Below are 17,151 nucleotides of genomic sequence, written 5' to 3' on the forward strand. Positions count from 1 at the left end.
TCTCCAGCCCTCTAGGTAAAATGAGAGAAGCTAGGTCATACTGCCTAGTCCTTCAAATGCGCCAGAGATCCAAAAAAGAAGTCCTGACCATAACTGCCACTTTTCTAGTTTTCAGTCAACTAAATATTGCTCTCTCAGAAACACAAACTTTGGGAGTAACTAAGCTACATCAGTCAAAAGAATTAAAACAAGAAAAAGCACATGGTTTCAATCAAACCAAAAGATATGTATGTGCATGGCATATCTGATGTCCTGATACAAAAACAGTCTAAACTATGCTATGATGTAGAAAGAAGAAAAAGGCACATAATAGGCGGGGCGCCGTTCACACGAGAGTCGGTTGGTTCCTGTATCCCTGTCCCCGCCTTCCCCCGCCGTCATGTCGATATTCCTGGTGAAGACCAACGTGCCCCGCGCCTCTGTGCCGGACGGGCTCCTCTCTGATCTCACCCAGCAGCTGGCGCAGGCAGGCCACGGGCAAGCCGGCGCTGTACATCGCGGTGCACGTGGTCCCGGACCAGCTCCTGGCTTTCGAGGGCTCCAGCGAGCCGTGCGCCCTCTGCAGCCTGCACAGCATCGGCAAGATCGGCGGCGCGCAGAACCGTTCCGACAGCAAGCTGCTGTGACGGCTGCGCGTCAGCCCGGGCAGGATCTACATCAACTACTACAACATGAACGCGGCCAACGTGGGCTGGAACGGCTCCACCTTCGTCTGCACGTCGCGCTCCGGAGTCCCCTGCCCCAGGCCCGCAGCCCGCACGCGGCTTTCTGCCCGCCCCGCCCCCAGCGACCCCACCTCCCGGGACGGAGAAATAAACGGTACGGAGACCGGGCGGGGGGGGGGGGGCACATAATAGTGTTAATAGTATTCCTTCGTGTTAGTATATGTATAAATGCTATTATATTCATAGAAACTTCTGGGAAGCTACATAAACTGAATAGTGGTCACCTATTTTTGGGGGGAGATGGAAGTGTAGCTTTTCTTATGCAATTTTCTCTATTATTTGAATGTTCTAACTCTTGGATGTATTGCCTTCATGTATTTATTTTTGTGTTAATGGATCACCTGGATGGTAAGACTATGCATCATTCTTGTTTGCTTCTTTATTCTGCTCAGGGTAAAGAAACCTAAATGTTACTTAACAGCACCAGGAAAAAAGACTGATAGATTTGACTATACTAAAATAAAAATTAAGAAATATAAAATATATTAATATAAAACTTACAAAGGATTGGCATCTAGAATAAAGAACCCCTAAAAATTACTCAGAAAAAGAGAAGTAATCCAACAGAAAAATGGGCAAAGGCTGTGAACAGATGCCTCACAAAAAAGGAAATACAAATGGCCAAAAGAATGAAAGACTTGGGACCTCCCTGGCGGTCCAGTGGTTAAGACTCTGCACTCCCAATGCAGGGGGCTCAGGTTCCACCCCTGGTCAGGGAACTAAGATCCCACCATGCTGTGTGCCACGGCCAAAAAAAAAAAGACTTTAGTCATTAAGGGAAAGGCAAATTAAAGTCATTTCACACCCATCTGATTTGCAAAAATGTCCAACCACATTTAAGAGCAATTTGACAATTTCTAGTAAGGTTTAAAATGTGTTTATCCTATGGTACACATCCTTCATAACTAACGCACTGAGCACAATGTACAAGGATGTTCCACCAGTGTTGTTAGCAATACAGAAACAATTTGGTCAACAACTATATGCTATCAACTGGAGACAGATAAATTATGGTAGTTCATATAATTGACTACTGCACAGTACTAAAATTAATGAATGGGAGCATCACCTACAACAGGGATTAATCACAAAATAATGAGTGAAAAATGAAAGCTGCAGAATGAGACAGTATCATGTTTAAAACATGTATGACAATACTGAAGACTAAAGGGTTTACGGATATGTGTAGTCAAAGTATGGCAATATGCATGGGAGGGATAAACACCCAATTCTGGATGTCGACTATACCGCAGAAGAGGAAAGGCAAAGTGGCCTGGAAGAGTAAGATGTTAAGATTTGACAAAATAAGTACTGGAAATTTGGGTATTCAGTATATAAATATTTTCCATATGCTTGAAATAGTTCAGAGTGACCAACAACACATATATACCTACTTAAGCTCAGAAGGTAGTTTCAATGATGAATCTGTGGGCCAGATGTCATACTAGGAATTAGGAGTCTTAAGGCTGAACAATGCATGGTACTTGCCCACAAGAAGATAATCTCACAGAAGCAGATTTGGGTTCTGATTAACTGTGCTACTGCTGATTGGAGAAATTTGTTCTTTAGTAAATGGGCCTGAGACCCTTAAAAGTTAAGCGAAAGTTACCAAGGACAGTAGAAGACAAGGTTCAGATACTCACCACCGCCCTTCTTCCTCCATCTTTCCTTTAAAGAATGAAGATAATGGGGAGAGCAACCATGACAAAGAATTTGACATACAACAGAGCTGACAACTTCCACACATATGCAGAAATTCCTTTTATTATGTTAAAAATATTCCTTAATGAGCCAGCAATTATTTATGTGAAGAGTCCAGAAAACAGTCTTATGACAGTATTAGCCTTGTCCTTGATTAGACATTTATGAATTTATACAGAAAACATTATTCCCCAGAGTCAGTTAATGAAGGTCTAAGAAGATGTGAACTTGAAAGAGCTCCTTCCTGCTTGTCTGGCTGCTCCAATCAGACCACAAGACTTAGTTACAAGGATGGAAGAATTTTTCTCTTTTGAATTTAAAGCTTTAAAACAGTTCGGATGCTGTAAGAGAAGAAAGCAATAAACAGGTTCTGAATGATTTCTTTGAAGACCACTAAAACTGTTTTTTTTACCCTTCTCCCTCCATAAGCCCCAAATCATTACCACATTCTACATTAAACAGCTAAAGAGAAAGCTCACCTCTTTCCTGCATGCATCAGTTCAAAGGCTTCGTTAATTTGGTCAAAAGGCAAATTGTGAGTCACAAATTCATCAATCTTTATTTTTTTGGACATATATTCGGACACCAACTTTGGGATGCTTTCTACACTCTTCCATCCTAAAAGAAATCATACATCTATTCATTAAGTTTTCCAACAAATCTCTACAGTATGCTTATTACTTAGTGGGTGACAAAGACATTTAACAGAATGAATTTTTTCACGAACTAAAGAGGAATGAAAAACTTCAAAATCAGCAGAGAGAGGAAGAAGAAATGCACATCTTTAATTAAGAAAAAAGTAAATGCCTTTTGAGCACTTGCCTTTTTCTGTATTAAGGTTTACTAAAATCTCATTAAATCTTAGTGGAGATTTTTAAACCATACAGGATAGAACTCTAGAATCAGAATAAGCTTATTTAAGTCCACAACAGCAAAGATTTCTGTAATCGTGAAATTCAAGGAAGAAAAAAACTGATGTGATACATGACTATTTCTGTGGTTTTAATTTCAACAATAAGGATACCATCTCAGAAGAGAAAACTGAAACTGAAAAGCAAAGTAGGTGATCTTCAGTTACAGGTTACGATTTTAAACAAAATCAGATCCTTCAATTTCTCACTTGTGTTGAAAGAAGCAGTAAATCAACAAAGAAGCCTTCCCACCTTTTAAACCAGGGAGTCTTTGGACCACATTTCAAACCTCTTTTGAGCCTTTCCCAAATCTCCCTTCTTGTGTCCTCTACCAGTTATCCTTTCCTTCCAAACTGCAGTGCTTTTTTTTCTCCTTTAAATCTCCTGGTAACTGAGACAACCACAGCCACTGCCATTCCCTAAACTGAAACTTCTGTTTACATTTGTGAGTCATATTTTAGCAACACCCATGGGGCCCCAAGGCTCCAGCTTATTTCCCAATAAGCATGTGCTTGGATGAGGCTTCAGTGAGAGGTGACTACCAAACCCCCTGGCTCAGTCTCCCGGACTAAGAACACCCTTTCAAATACAGCTATGGACCCTGAGATGATGCCCCTGAGCTGCACGTATGGCTCTGAAAGTCTGTCCTAAAATACTCAAGTGCGGCATACGTGTAGCGGTTTGGAAAAGAGGGTTTAGTCAGCTTGACATTTGCCTTGACAAATTCTGTAGTATAAGGAAGGAAAACTCTGACCAAACCCCTCATTTTTCACTTTCCTAATCTTTTCTTTTGGCCTTGAAACAAAAGCTGGCATGAGGTAGGGGACACTTTGCTTAAACACAGATCATTAAAAACTCATGCTATTAGAGAATGGACTTGAGGACACGGGGAGGGGGAAGGGTAAGCTGGGACAAAGTAAGAGAGTGTCATGGACTTATATACACTACCAAATGTAAAAAAGATAGCTTGTGGAAGCAGCCGCATAGCACAGGAGATCAGCTCTGTGCTTTGTGACCACCTAGAGGGGTGGGATAAGGAGGGTGGGAGGGAGATGAAAGAGGGAGGAGATATGGGGATATATGTATATGCATAGCTGATTACTTTGTTATACAGCAGAAACTAACACACCATTGTAAAGCAATTATACTCCAATAAAGATGTTAAAAAAAAAAAAGAAATGCAAATTCTTGAGGGAAAAAACCCTCATGCTATGTAATTCTCTTTCCTTAGGAGGATGGTAAGGATATAAATATATTTTTTAAAAATCTATGAAAAACTTTAGATTTCATTTATTCACAACAGTTGGGATATACAAACTTTTTTTTTTGAAATAAACAGCTGTTTTTTTTAATAGTGTTTTTTTAGATGTTGGGGGTAGGAGTTAATTAATTAATTAATTAATTTTTGCTGTGTTGGGTCTTCGTTTCTGTGCAAGGGCTTTCTCTAGTTGTGGCAAGCGGGGGCCCCACTTCATCGCGGTGCGCGGGCCTCTCACTATCGTGGCCTCTCTTGTTGCGGAGCACAGGCTCCAGACGCGCAGGCTCAGTAGTTGTGGCTCACGGGCCTAGTTGCTCCGCGGCATATGGGATCCTCCCAGACCAGGGCTCGAACCCATGTCCCCTGCATTAGCAAGCAGATTCTCAACCACTGTGCCACCATGGAAGCCCCTACAAACATGTTTTGATGTCTTTTCTCTTCTCTAGCTGAGCAACCTTGAAAAAGGTGGAAACTTTCTCAGCATTCTGCTGGTAGTTAGGCAACCCCAAACAACCACATACTTTTAGGATCATACAAGGGAAAAATGATCATTCTGGCAGCTTTTCAATTTTGTTGTAAGGTTTTGTCAAATTTAATATTTTCAGTTTAAGACTTAGTATTGGTTACTGCTGAAATCAGTGCTATTCAGACGGAAGTATGATCACATCCAGGGATCACTGCACTCTCTGGAAAAATGAGTAAAAAATGCCAATAACCTATGTAAGTCTACAACACGGCACAGGGTGGCTGATACTGTCGTTTGCTTATCCTGTAACCAGCTTCTCACTCCTGACCTACCCTCAACTATTTCATTAACAGAATATTAGTATCTTTTTCAATGTGTAAGAAGTAGCCTTGTGTTTCAGGAGAAGCTGAGCACCTCCCCAGTCCCAGGGGTTAATGCTGACTAGGATTAAAATTCTGCCAATGGAAGTAACAAAAGAGAAAATGTACTCATCTCATCCACCAAATTACCTCCAAAGGCAGTGCCTTTCCACGTGCGGCCTGTTACCAGCTGGAATGGACGAGTGGCAACTTCTTCACCTGAGGCAGCTACTCCAACCACCACGCTGACGCCCCAGCCTTTGTGGCAGGCCTCCAGCGCTGCTCTCTGCAGGCAAATCACAGAGGTCAGTGCACTGTGCTGAGAATATCTGCTTCCCCAGAAACTTCCGGGGGAGAGGGTGGTGGTACAGAGCTTATTAGAAAAACGGCAACAAAATGCCCAAAGTGAGTATTTAGTAAGTTTAATTTAATTGAACAGTTTTAACAGGTATTTTAAAAAATTTACGAACTTGGCCCAACACTGACACAAATTGAAAATAAAAAGCTTTCATTTGTTATTTTAAAAAGTAAATCTTAGCTCAAAATTCTAAAGGCTTAATAAAGGCAGCAGGCAGAGAAGTAATAGTTATACTTCTGCTGAGTGTCTACTTTGTGTCAGGTACCTACGGTTACTATCTGCATTTTACACATAAGGAAACAGGTTTAGAGAAGTTAAGTAGTTGCTCAAGGTCACTGAGTTAGTAAGTGGACATATATCTAATTCCAAAGCAAGCCCATATTCTCTACAGCTGCATCATTTTGCCTTTTCATTTCATGAAACATACTCTGAGATTTATGTGTACACTGAAAGGCAAAGAAACATTTCCCTTCATCTTTCCCTTGTATCATTTCCAATTTCTAGTTCAAGTAGTCATTTTCCCTTCTAATAATTCTTATCAGGGAATTCAAGACTTTTCCTTTACAAAACAAAACAATTTTTGACCTTAATTAAAGAAATTACATTAAAAAAAGCAGCCCCCCTCCCTCCCCCCGCCACTTGGAATGAAGCCAAGCATACTCACCATGACTTTAACATTGCCAATACACTCAAAGGAATAGTCCACTCCTCCATCAGTCATCTCAACGAGCACTTCCTGGATAGGTTTACTGAAGTCCTGGGGGTTAATACACTCAGAGGCCCCAAACTCCTTAGCCCTTGTGAATTTATCTTTATTGATGTCCACACCAATGATCCGGGATGCACCAGCCACCTTACAGCCCATGATAACTGCCAATCCAACTCCTCCCAGGCCAAAGACGGCACAAGTAGAGCCAGGCTCCACCTAATAGTAAAGATAGTCTATAAGGTACTCATTTCACAAGAGTCAAGGAAATCATTAGGTTTCTTACTGTTTGGGCCTATTTCACTATTCCAGCAAGGCTTTGTTGTATGAAATTAGAAGTGGACGCTAAAACCCAGGCCAACACTTACCTTGGCAGTGTTCACAACAGCACCATAACCAGTTGAAATGCCACAACCCAGAAGGCAGACTTTATCCAAAGGGGCTAAAGGATCAATTTTAGCAACAGAGATATCAGCCACAACTGTGTATTCAGAAAATGTGCTGGTTCCCATGTAATGTAAAATTGTCTTTCCTTTACAAGTAAATCTGCTAGTGCCATCTGGCATTAATCCTTTCCCTTGAGTGACTCTAAAGAAAATAAAAAAGGAAGAAGGTAGGGTAGAATCAAGTTTCCTAAAATGCACAGGAAAAAGAAATCAATTTTAAAAATAATGACCAGTAAACAGAAGAGTGTGCTAAGACCAAAAGTCTAATTTCTAATATATTCATTAATAATTTAGCACCTTTCAGCAATGCCTTATTAGGAAAACTTATAAAAGAATTATAATCTTACCTATCTTTTCCAGCATTCAATATGCTTCTGGATTATACTGTCAGAGTATTGAAATAATTTTAACAGGTACAATTTATGGATCAGATGAAATGATTTTAAAATTCCATCGTAAAACTCTGTGACCAAATATAACTTCATAAAGCCAAAACCAGCATCTACACAGCAAAGATTACAAGCAACTATCCACATCAGCTGATGAAAGTAGATGTCCACACTGGCTGATTTAGACCTTTCAGGAGGCCTATTTCAAGAGTGTAGCTCTCACCACTGATACGATACATGGTAACAAAAATTATTTTTGATATTCTAAATAGGTGATGTAACATCTTGCTTAGGAACATGGGCCCTAAAGGCAGACACACTTGTGCTCAAATCCCACGTGCTCCTGGGCAAGTGAATTAACTTTTGTGCCTTCGTTTCCTCACCAGAAAATCAGAGAAATCTATCTTTCTTAGACATTGCTATAAAGATCAAATGAGGTTATGTAAAGCACTAGCACTGTGCCTGGCACAGAGTGCTTAATATATATGTTATTTTAACAAAAATAAACACTACAATTTGATGTACATTCTTGGACAAATCCTTTGGAATACACGTGAATAAATAAATATATATAGATGAAGAAAAATGGATTGCCTCTGGATTCAAGAATAAGTACATTTCCTTTGGGAGAAAAACAAAAATATGATCAGAAACAAATAGGTGACAAAGCTCTACGATAAATAACTTGTATCTTTATGAGAGCAAGTTAAGTTTGTTTAGCTCTGAATGTGAGAAATTGCTCCTGTCCCAGAAGTTTCTTGAACAAAAGGTGATATGGGATGTATTTTAAGCTTTGAAAGGACTTGTCCTTCTAAAAGGTTACAGACAGCCACAAAAAAACCTATTACCATTATTATATCTGACGTGTCAAAATTTTTTCAGACCGTGTTTGGAATTCCCTTTCAAAATGACTAGTTTTTTTCTTTTATCGGTTCTAGCTTTTTTTTTTTGCGGTACGCGGGCCTCTCACTGTTGCGGCCTCTCCCATTGCGGAGCACAGGCTCCGGACGTGCAGGCTCAGCAGCCATGGCTCACGGGCCCAGCCACTCCACGGCATGTGGGATCCTCCCAGACCGGGGCACAAACCCGTGTCCCCTGCATCGGCAGGCGGACTCTCAACCACTGCGCCACCAGAGAAGCCCGGTTCTAGCTTTTTAACTGGATTTACATGATAAAATAAATGGAACCTTATTTCCAAAAATAGAAACTAATTTTGTCAATGGCATTAGAAAAAAATGCAAAAATAAACATCTCCCAAACACTGCTGGTGGGAGTATATCCCATGACTCAGCAATTTCAATCCTAGGGAAATACCCAAGAGAAAGTTGTGTATATGTCCACCAAGAGACACATATGAATGCTTATAGTGGCACTAATCACAACAGGTCCAAACTGGCAGCAACGTAAATGTCCATGAACAGGAGAATGGATTAACAGTGATTATTTGGAATGGAATGTGAAAGAAACAAAAGAAAATCACTGATGCACAGAGCAACCTGGATACATCTCGAAGGAAGCCAGACAAAAGAGCACATATTGCATAATTCTGTTTATATGAAGTCCTACAGTGAAAGATATCAAAATAGTGGTTAGCTTTGAGGGAGGCAGGTGTTGACTTGTATGGGACATGGAGAACTTTGTGGGCTGCTGGAAGGGTTCTCTATCTTGATCTGGGTGATGGTTATAACTATTAGGTGTGTATATGTATAAAAATTCATGGAGCTGTACACTTAAGATTTGTATACTTTAATTACTTCATTATATGTATGTTCTACTTCAATAAAAAAGACAAAAAAGGGGCAAACAGACACAAGATCTTAAATGCCTTGAAGTTCTTTAAGTGTGTTACCTTGCTACAATCAAATAACCACCTTTTCTGTGTCAAAAGGTTATGTTATCTCTTGCAGTCTTCCCAAAACCTTATGAGCTAAGTTTTATTACTTCGATTTCATGGACAATAAAATGGCTCATAAAAATGACTTCATTTAATTTCATAAGCATGTCCCTCCTTACTACATATTTTGGCAAATTTAGCCTAGTGTTATGGAAAGAGAACGGGTTCAGAAATTTGTGAGGTACCTCTTAACAGCTGATGATGCTGGGCACACCACTTAATTTCTGGGTCTAAATTTTCTCATCTATGAATATAGTGATAGCAGTGATAATGACAGGTTGCCCTAAAGATGGAATGAAATAATTCATGTACAATGCCCTGTATAAATTGCCACGTAATTACTTATTATCATGATATTATCATGATTAGTGTTACCTCTTGTTTTAAGAATAAAATAAAAAGATACTAACCTTATCTTCTGGCAAAGGTTCGTTTTAGGATTTAGACAAAATTTGCACTCTCCACACTGTGGGATGTAAAGTGGGATGACAGTATCACCTGGAAAACAAATGCAAGGACATTATCCTGAATAGGTAGCATCTGATTCTAAATGAATACATCAGCCCCTGCAAATTCCCTTTTTAATTAAAAAAATTTTATTTATTTATTTTTGGCTGCATTGGGTCTTCGTTGCTGTGTGCAGGCTTTCTCTAGTTGCGGTAAGCGGGGGCTACTCTTCGTTGCGGTGCATGGGCTTCTCATTGTGGTGGCGTTTCTTGTCGTGGAGCATGGGCTGTAGGCGCGCGGGTTTCAGTAGTTGTGGCTTGCGGGCTCTAGAGTGCGGGCTCAGTAGTTGTGGCACACGGGCTTAGCTGCTCTGGAGCATGTGGGATCTTCCTGGACCAGGGCTCGAACCCTTGTCCCTTGCACTGGCAGGCGGATTCTTAACCACTGCTCCACCAGGGAAGTCCCCCAAATTCCCATTCTTGTCAACCCATGCAGCTTTGCAAAGTTAACAACTTTAAGACCTAGAACTTTACCTACATGACATCATTCAGACACTGCCTATGCAAAAAATACAAGCTTCAATTTCTGTCTAAGTGAAACTTTTAAAACAGTAAGTGGAGAACAAGGAGGTCATGTGCTTCAAAACACTGACTCAATGCATCTTCAAAAATTCTTGCTTAATTGGGCAAAATTTGCTTTGGCGATGTACTTAAACCATTTCACATAAACAGCAGTCTGCATAATCAGACAGAAAGAAACTCTCAAATATTTGTGCTTTTCAGATGAGGCGTATAAAATCAATCTTGACAACTTACTTAGGCGATAACTTATTCACAAATAAACAATGTATAAGTAATGAGAAACATAATTTCCCTATAGAAATAAGCCAAAATTGTAAAATAAGTGATTCAAATACCCTCCTTACCTGCCTTCAGCTTAGTAACTCCTTCACCAACACTTTCCACAATTCCAGCACCTTCATGTCCCAAGATCACTGGAAAACTCCCTTCAGGATCAGCCCCACTCAGGGTATAGGCGTCAGTGTGGCAAACTGCAGTGGCAATAATCTAACAGGGTATTAAAGTGTCTACATGTGTGTGCATGCGATTCAGTGAGGCATAGGCGGAGGCACTTTTACTTAACATTTTATTGATTAGAAGATACAATTCTTTCATATTTTAACCTCTAAAATCAGCATATGCTTATACTCTATGGCATCTTAATTAGAACTGGCAGCATTTTCTTAGTGGTACTTAAAAGTAACGGTGCATTTATAGGCAATGAAACATGGTACATCTATTCTCCTTTTCAGTGCATGTTAGCAGGAGAAGGTAAACAAGGTGATGTTTTGGGCACTGTGCCGTATGCAGGTGTGGAGAGGAACATCCCCTGTGTGCAAAAGCAGGTGGAGCCCATCTCACTGCTGGCCTCCTCCTAACTGCTGGGGAATGCGATTTCTAATAAGGTGTGGGCTATTTCTGAAATACGTCAGCCTGCTTGGTCTGGGCCAAAACTCAGAGGTTTTACTGGAACCAACTCGCCTTTTAGCAGCCACACACAATTTCTACTTCAATAAGCCCTTTATCCCGATTTCTCTAGCCTTCAAGCACCTCTCACTTCTCCAAACTACCAAAGCACAGAAAGGAAAAGTCTTGGGGGTGTCTGTATTCATGCTTCTATGCTTCTCACAAATATATCCAATTACAATATAACATTCTTGGCTGTTTGTTAGCCGTTTCCCAAGGAAGACTGCTGAACTCAGTGTGCCCGATACGGCTCATTTTAGTACATCCAGGACCAACATTTTCTTTTTTAGTAGCAAAATCACAACCAGGCTGATTTCTGAACTTAAAGAAAAACATACACACTAGTCTAAGATTTCAGATCCCTGGGCCTGGGTTAAAAGGATCTGAAAGTTATTTGGCTCTGGCTTCTCAACCTGTTCAGTGTGACCCCTGGGAACCTGAGAATTGGAGGTGGGATGGGGGAAGTACACTCCAATTCACAGCAAAAAATGCTTATTTTTTCTAGAGGTTAGTTTTATTCAATGTTCACTACTTTAAAGCACTGATTTTATATGAAAACAAGTACAGAGGAGAATGCCAGAATATCCAGCTGCCTGCCTTGTGCAGTATGACTCTCTCCAGGGGTAACTTCAACTTCCCTGCCACAGCAGAGGTTGAGAAGCACTGCAATTAGTGAATCCCCTGAACCCTGGCCTTGTCTGCAAGGATCAGTACATTTTAAAGCTCTCTTAGCAAGCTTACTTCACTTGCTTGTTGGTCTCATCAATTAGGAACCTCTTCCTAAATCTTATTTGAAGTTTCTTCTAACAATCCAAAGACCATTTCTTTCTTCTTTTGTTTCTAATGTGTCACCATAGATTTTAACTTATGGGATCAGCAGAAAGGGGAGCATCCTACCAAGCCACCTTAAACCCAGACTACAGAAGATAAATTGCAGTAATCCAGTGATCCATGGAGAAGGCTGCTCAGCACAACACCAAAGCTAAAAAGATGGGAGAAGACTGCTGCAAAGGTGAGAGGGATAAAATAAGAGGCTGTGATTCCAAGGTTGGATGACTTTCAATACCTTCTCCTTGACACTGTCCTTTGGGATTTCTCCTCTGCAGACCTCAGAGGACTCATCTATCCAGAGACCTAATTGTAAGCCTTTTTCTCCCAGTACCGTGGATGTTTCATTACCTTAATTCGAACTTCATGAGCCTTTGGGGGTGCCACCTCTATCTCCTCTATGGAGAGAGGCTTTCTAGCCTCCCAGGCAACCGCAGCCTTACATTTGATAACCTGAAATGGGGAAAACAGAGCAAGATGTTTATCCTCCTGAACTAGTAACAAACTACTTATTAGTTAATTTAGATGCTGGTGAATGCTAATCTTAGAAAGTATATCACAAATTCACAAAGACACATATAACTCTAAGTGATATGGAGAACTGTCTGGCACGTGTTTATACTTCGTATAAGTGATATTCATTAAAAAGATTTAATCGAGATGACCACATGAAGACGTTTAATTCAGGAATTCCCTGGCAGTCCCGTGGTTAGGACTTGGCGCTTTCACTGCTGGGGCCCACTTTCAATCCCTGTTCCGGGGAAACTAAGATCCCTGCAAACCACATGCCCCCCACCATAAAAAAAATAAAGTTTCACTCATCAAATATTTAATGACCCTCTACAATGCATAAACAGGAGCTGGTTAACAATACAGGTTCCAAGAAAATCTGATTCTAGTCTGGTACAGGGTCCAAGGAATCTGAATGCTTAAGATGTGCCCTACGAAATTCTTTTGCTCAGGCTGGTTTAAGTAACACTGGTTTAGTGCAAAACTGCACGGTGGGAAGGAGCGTAAGGAAAAGTATCAGAATGGGGGAATTAAAAAAACCCTACATCTATCCCTTTCAACTGTGCTATCCAACACAGTAGCCACTTGCCACGTGTGGCTTTTGAGTGCTTGAAAAATGGCCAGTCTGAACTGAGATAAACTATAAGTAGAAAATATACCCAGATTTTGAAGAGTTAGTATAAAAAAATTAAAATATTTCAATAATATTAAAAAAATATTGATTACATGTTGCGATAGTATTTTGACTACATTGGGTTAAGTTTTAATCCAATTTAATACCGTTTTAATGTGGCTAACAGAAAACTTAAAATTATATATGTGACTCATACTGTATTTCTATAGTATAGTGCTACTTCAGAGTCTAGTCAGTACACTCCTCCTTTACCAGAGAATGAAGTGTAATAAGGAAGGTTTTGACTTGTTCACATAATGCTTATGAAACATGTTCACAGAATAAAGATTGCACTGGGTTTATAGGAGACAGACTCGAAAGCTAACGATTACAAAAAGTGTGATTTAAAGGGACAGGCACAAAGTGCTACAGAATGCAAAACGTGGAGAAAGAGTGTAACTTTGGTTGGTGGGTTTGGGAAAGCGTCACTTTTAACTGGGATGCGGAAAGATGAGGAAGAGTTAGTTACATAAAGATAAAATATCTACATATAGAGTGACTGAATGGTGAATATGAAGCCCCTTATACAGTCCTTGATACAGTGTAGCTTTGCAGAAATAAGGTGGTAGTTATTAGTAGCAAGAGAACAAAGAGTAGAGAAAAAGAACTGAACTATGTAGAAGGATGAGTGGCTTGTGTTAATTGGCGAGGCTGGAAATGATCACTTTTAAAATTAAAATGTAAATATTAAATCTGATCAATCAATCTGGTAAAAAAAATTCATACACTGCATTAGAATCTTTTTTCACCTCAATGTACCATAAATTTCAAAACAAAACGCCAAAGGTAAAATTCAGAATACTAACAATGAAGTCACATATTCTGGAGATCTGAAGCAACAAGAATAAATCATCCATAATCTAAGCTTTAAGTCCCTTCTCCACCCTTTTAAAGCATATGTGAAAGTTTAACCTTTTCCTGTCAATGACAATTCTAAACAAAACAAAGCCCCACACTAAATCCACACGCAACTGCTCTACTTCAACATCTGAACTATCACAGGAATTATAATTTTTCACATTCTCTGCTGAAGGCACTTGGTAATAAGGAAAAAAACCTGCCAACTTGTTAAATCTGAAAGATCGTTTAGAATTTACCATTTCTATTCAAGTCCAAATCTTTTTAGAAAATCTGTTTGCAAAGCATTAAAACAATCAGCAACTTTAGACGGATTAATCATATTACTCATATATTTCCGCCTTTGTTTATTGTCTAATGCGTATTTCAAGAACTTGCAATAATAGTCTGTTGCACAGGGTTCGGAACCCCGGCTCACTATGTTTACTGTTATCACTAAGCACGACAAACCACTAACCCTCAAGTTTTTGGTCTGTAAAATGGGCTACTACCTTGCATAGCTGTTACGTGAGGATTAAAGGAGGAAAAAAAAAAAGCTCTGGTGCCCAAGTGCTCCAAAACGTTACCGAAAGGGCCCTTAGGAGCCTTCCAAAAATACATTCCTGGGGCTTCCCTGGTGGCGCAGTGGTTGAGGGTCCGCCTGCCGATGCGGGGGGCGCGGGTTCGTGCCCCGGTCTGGGAGGATCCCGCGTGCCGTGGAGCGGCTGGGCCCATGAGCCATGGCCGCTGGGCCTGCGCGTCCGGAGCCTGTGCTCCGCGGCGGGAGAGGCCACAGCAGTGAGAGGCCCGCGTACCGCAAAAAAAAAAAAAAAAAAAAAAACATTCCTTGGTGGCACAGTAATAGCTCAATTATGAACTACCATCGTGAAAAACAGGCAACGTAGGGGTTAGGAGCACGGGCTCTGGCTGCAGCTTTGCCACCGAAAAGTATGGCCCCGGGCAAGTTACTTATTTTTGTGTACGCAAGGCGTGGCGGCCCCTAAGCCACCCCCAGAACACCAGGCTAGAGACCGACTCCCCCCTCACCTCCACTCTCCGGTTCTCCCCGCCTCCACCCCGCTTCGGCTGTCCCAGAAGGCAGCAGCAAAAACCCTCCCACGAACGGAGCCGAAACAAAGCTTCCTCCCTCCCTTCTTGCTGAACCGCTCGCCCGAAGCCCCGTTTCAGCTCCGGCAGCCGGAGGCCGTCTCAGGGCCAGGCCCCGCGCGTCTCCCCCTCACCTCCTGACTCCCCCCACCCCGGTCCCCCCGCCCCCCCCACCCGGCCAGGGGCCCGGTTCTTCTCCATAGTTTCCCTCCCTCGCTTCCTTTTCTGGACTCAGCCAGCGTAGCAGCTGACAATACCTGGCTCGCCATCTTCTCGGATTCCGGTCGGCGCGAAGCGAGGACTCGGGAAAGTCCCCACCGCAACGAAAGATCGAGGATGTGGGTGGGGCGTGCGTCCGGCGCGGTCCCGCCTGCGCCAGGGAGAGCGTGGAGGCGGGGTTTGCGGGGGCCGGGCCGTGAGGGGCGGGGCCTGGGGTGCGGCCCGGCCAACGCGCCTGCGGAGGCCCAGGTGGTCTCGCGGGGAGCTGGAGGGGTGTCAAGGAGGCTGGTTGGTGGCGGCAGCTTCGTGAGCCACGTGACAGGCACCCTGCACTATATCTGTCAGGAAAGGGTTTCCCCGTGTGACTGTAGCCCAGGCAGCGTCGATAAAGCTTACAAAGGAGAGTGGTGGAAGGTGAGAAGCCAGGAATTAAATTCTCTGGAAGCATGTGAGAAGCCATGAGAGGACTGCACCGTCTTTGTGCTCCTTCTACACACTTTGTGGGCACGTCTTGAGAGCGCAAGGCGAGTAAGATGCAGCTGTTCGAGGGAGTCTCCATCAGCTGAGCTGTTTGAAGAAGAATAAAGGGCACGCCCCAAACGGAAGCGCCTTCAGGACACTTCCCAGCGTCAACTTGAAAAAAAACGCGCAAGGGACGACCGGTGAGTTTATTCAGTGTCCTGCTGGGGACTGTGGCGTGGGAGACAGCCCCTCAGATAGCTCACAAGAGTTGTCTTGGGAGGCCAATAGATATGTGATTTGGAGGAGGGAGGTCCATGTAATCCAGCGTGTTATCTCCTAGAAGGTTATTGCTAGTCCCGAGGAACAGGTATCTTAAGTGAATGATTTTCGTGCATGGAAAGGTGTGAGAATCCAGGTTCATAAAAAAGTTTCTCTTGAAATATTTCTCACTATCTAAGGGCCTGTTTCTCCTGTTTTCCCAGAGCACGGAGTGCCACTTTCCTGATCTTCACCCTGAATTCCTTTCAGGATGCACTGTAGGTCAGCGACTGCAGTGGCCAGTGACTCAATCCTTGCAGAATTGGATGGTGGGCAACATCCTTCATTTTACACCAGGCTCCTATGCCAGCTGCTGCTGAAGGGTGAGTAGGATTTCTGATGGTGGTCGATAGGACATGGGGAGAGAACTTTGCGAGGAGGAGAAGCGGGCAGGGAAAAATCTCTGAAACATGGATGCATTTGATGTGTTTTAAGAGTGGACCAGAGTGTAGAGAGAGGGAGGATGAAGTATTTGCCAGTTTACTCTTAAACTCTGTTATGGATGCTGAATTTTATTAAAATGGCTCTACTGAACAGACCACTCTTCTTCCTTGCTGCTCAGTCTTTTTAATGGCTCCTTTCCCTCAGTATATACCTTAAGGGTTAGTGCTCCCAAAAAGTTTGTCCGAAGCCTTTCCTTTCACTCCACCCACTCATCTACACCATGGCTTTTAACTTCTATTTATATAAGGACCACTTCTAGATTATGAATCAGGATGGCTCCCAGTAAACTCCAGACTTGGGCACACAACTGCCTTCTAGACCTCAGCCTCCATTAGGATATCTCACAATTATCTCAGACTCAACTTGTCCCCGACTCATCCTGTCATCCTTTTTCCTTAAAGGTACTCTTTTTTCTGTCTTTGTGTGTATCACTGAAGGACCCAGATCTAATCAACAGACTACAGAAACCTTCCCCTTCTCCTACACCTTACCATTACATGACTAAAGGCCTACTTACCACCTTTTTACCCAATAAGTATATCATATGTGCCTTTCAACAAAAAATAA

At 42.1% G+C, this 17,151-nt stretch overlaps 1 protein-coding gene and 1 pseudogene across 1 annotated transcript; one reads left to right on the plus strand and one right to left on the minus strand.

Moving 5' to 3' along the window:
- The first annotated feature begins 379 nt into the window (after positions 1-379).
- Positions 380-12,643, plus strand: LOC132519657 (macrophage migration inhibitory factor-like; annotated as a pseudogene).
- On the minus strand, positions 2,474-15,491 carry LOC132519654 (alcohol dehydrogenase class-3). The gene is made up of 9 exons (XM_060147599.1): positions 15,399-15,491; positions 12,366-12,467; positions 10,586-10,727; positions 9,624-9,711; positions 6,853-7,072; positions 6,443-6,703; positions 5,571-5,706; positions 2,906-3,044; positions 2,474-2,767 (listed from the first exon to the last, which is right to left on the minus strand). Exons 1-9 carry the CDS (start codon positions 15,408-15,410, stop codon positions 2,743-2,745), a joined length of 1,125 nt encoding a protein of 374 aa, XP_060003582.1. The 5' UTR covers positions 15,411-15,491; the 3' UTR covers positions 2,474-2,742.
- Positions 15,492-17,151: the final 1,660 nt, after the last annotated feature.

The sequence above is a fragment of the Lagenorhynchus albirostris genome, chromosome 4 (genome assembly GCF_949774975.1).
Source record: "Lagenorhynchus albirostris chromosome 4, mLagAlb1.1, whole genome shotgun sequence".
Lineage (NCBI taxonomy): Eukaryota > Metazoa > Chordata > Mammalia > Artiodactyla > Delphinidae > Lagenorhynchus > Lagenorhynchus albirostris.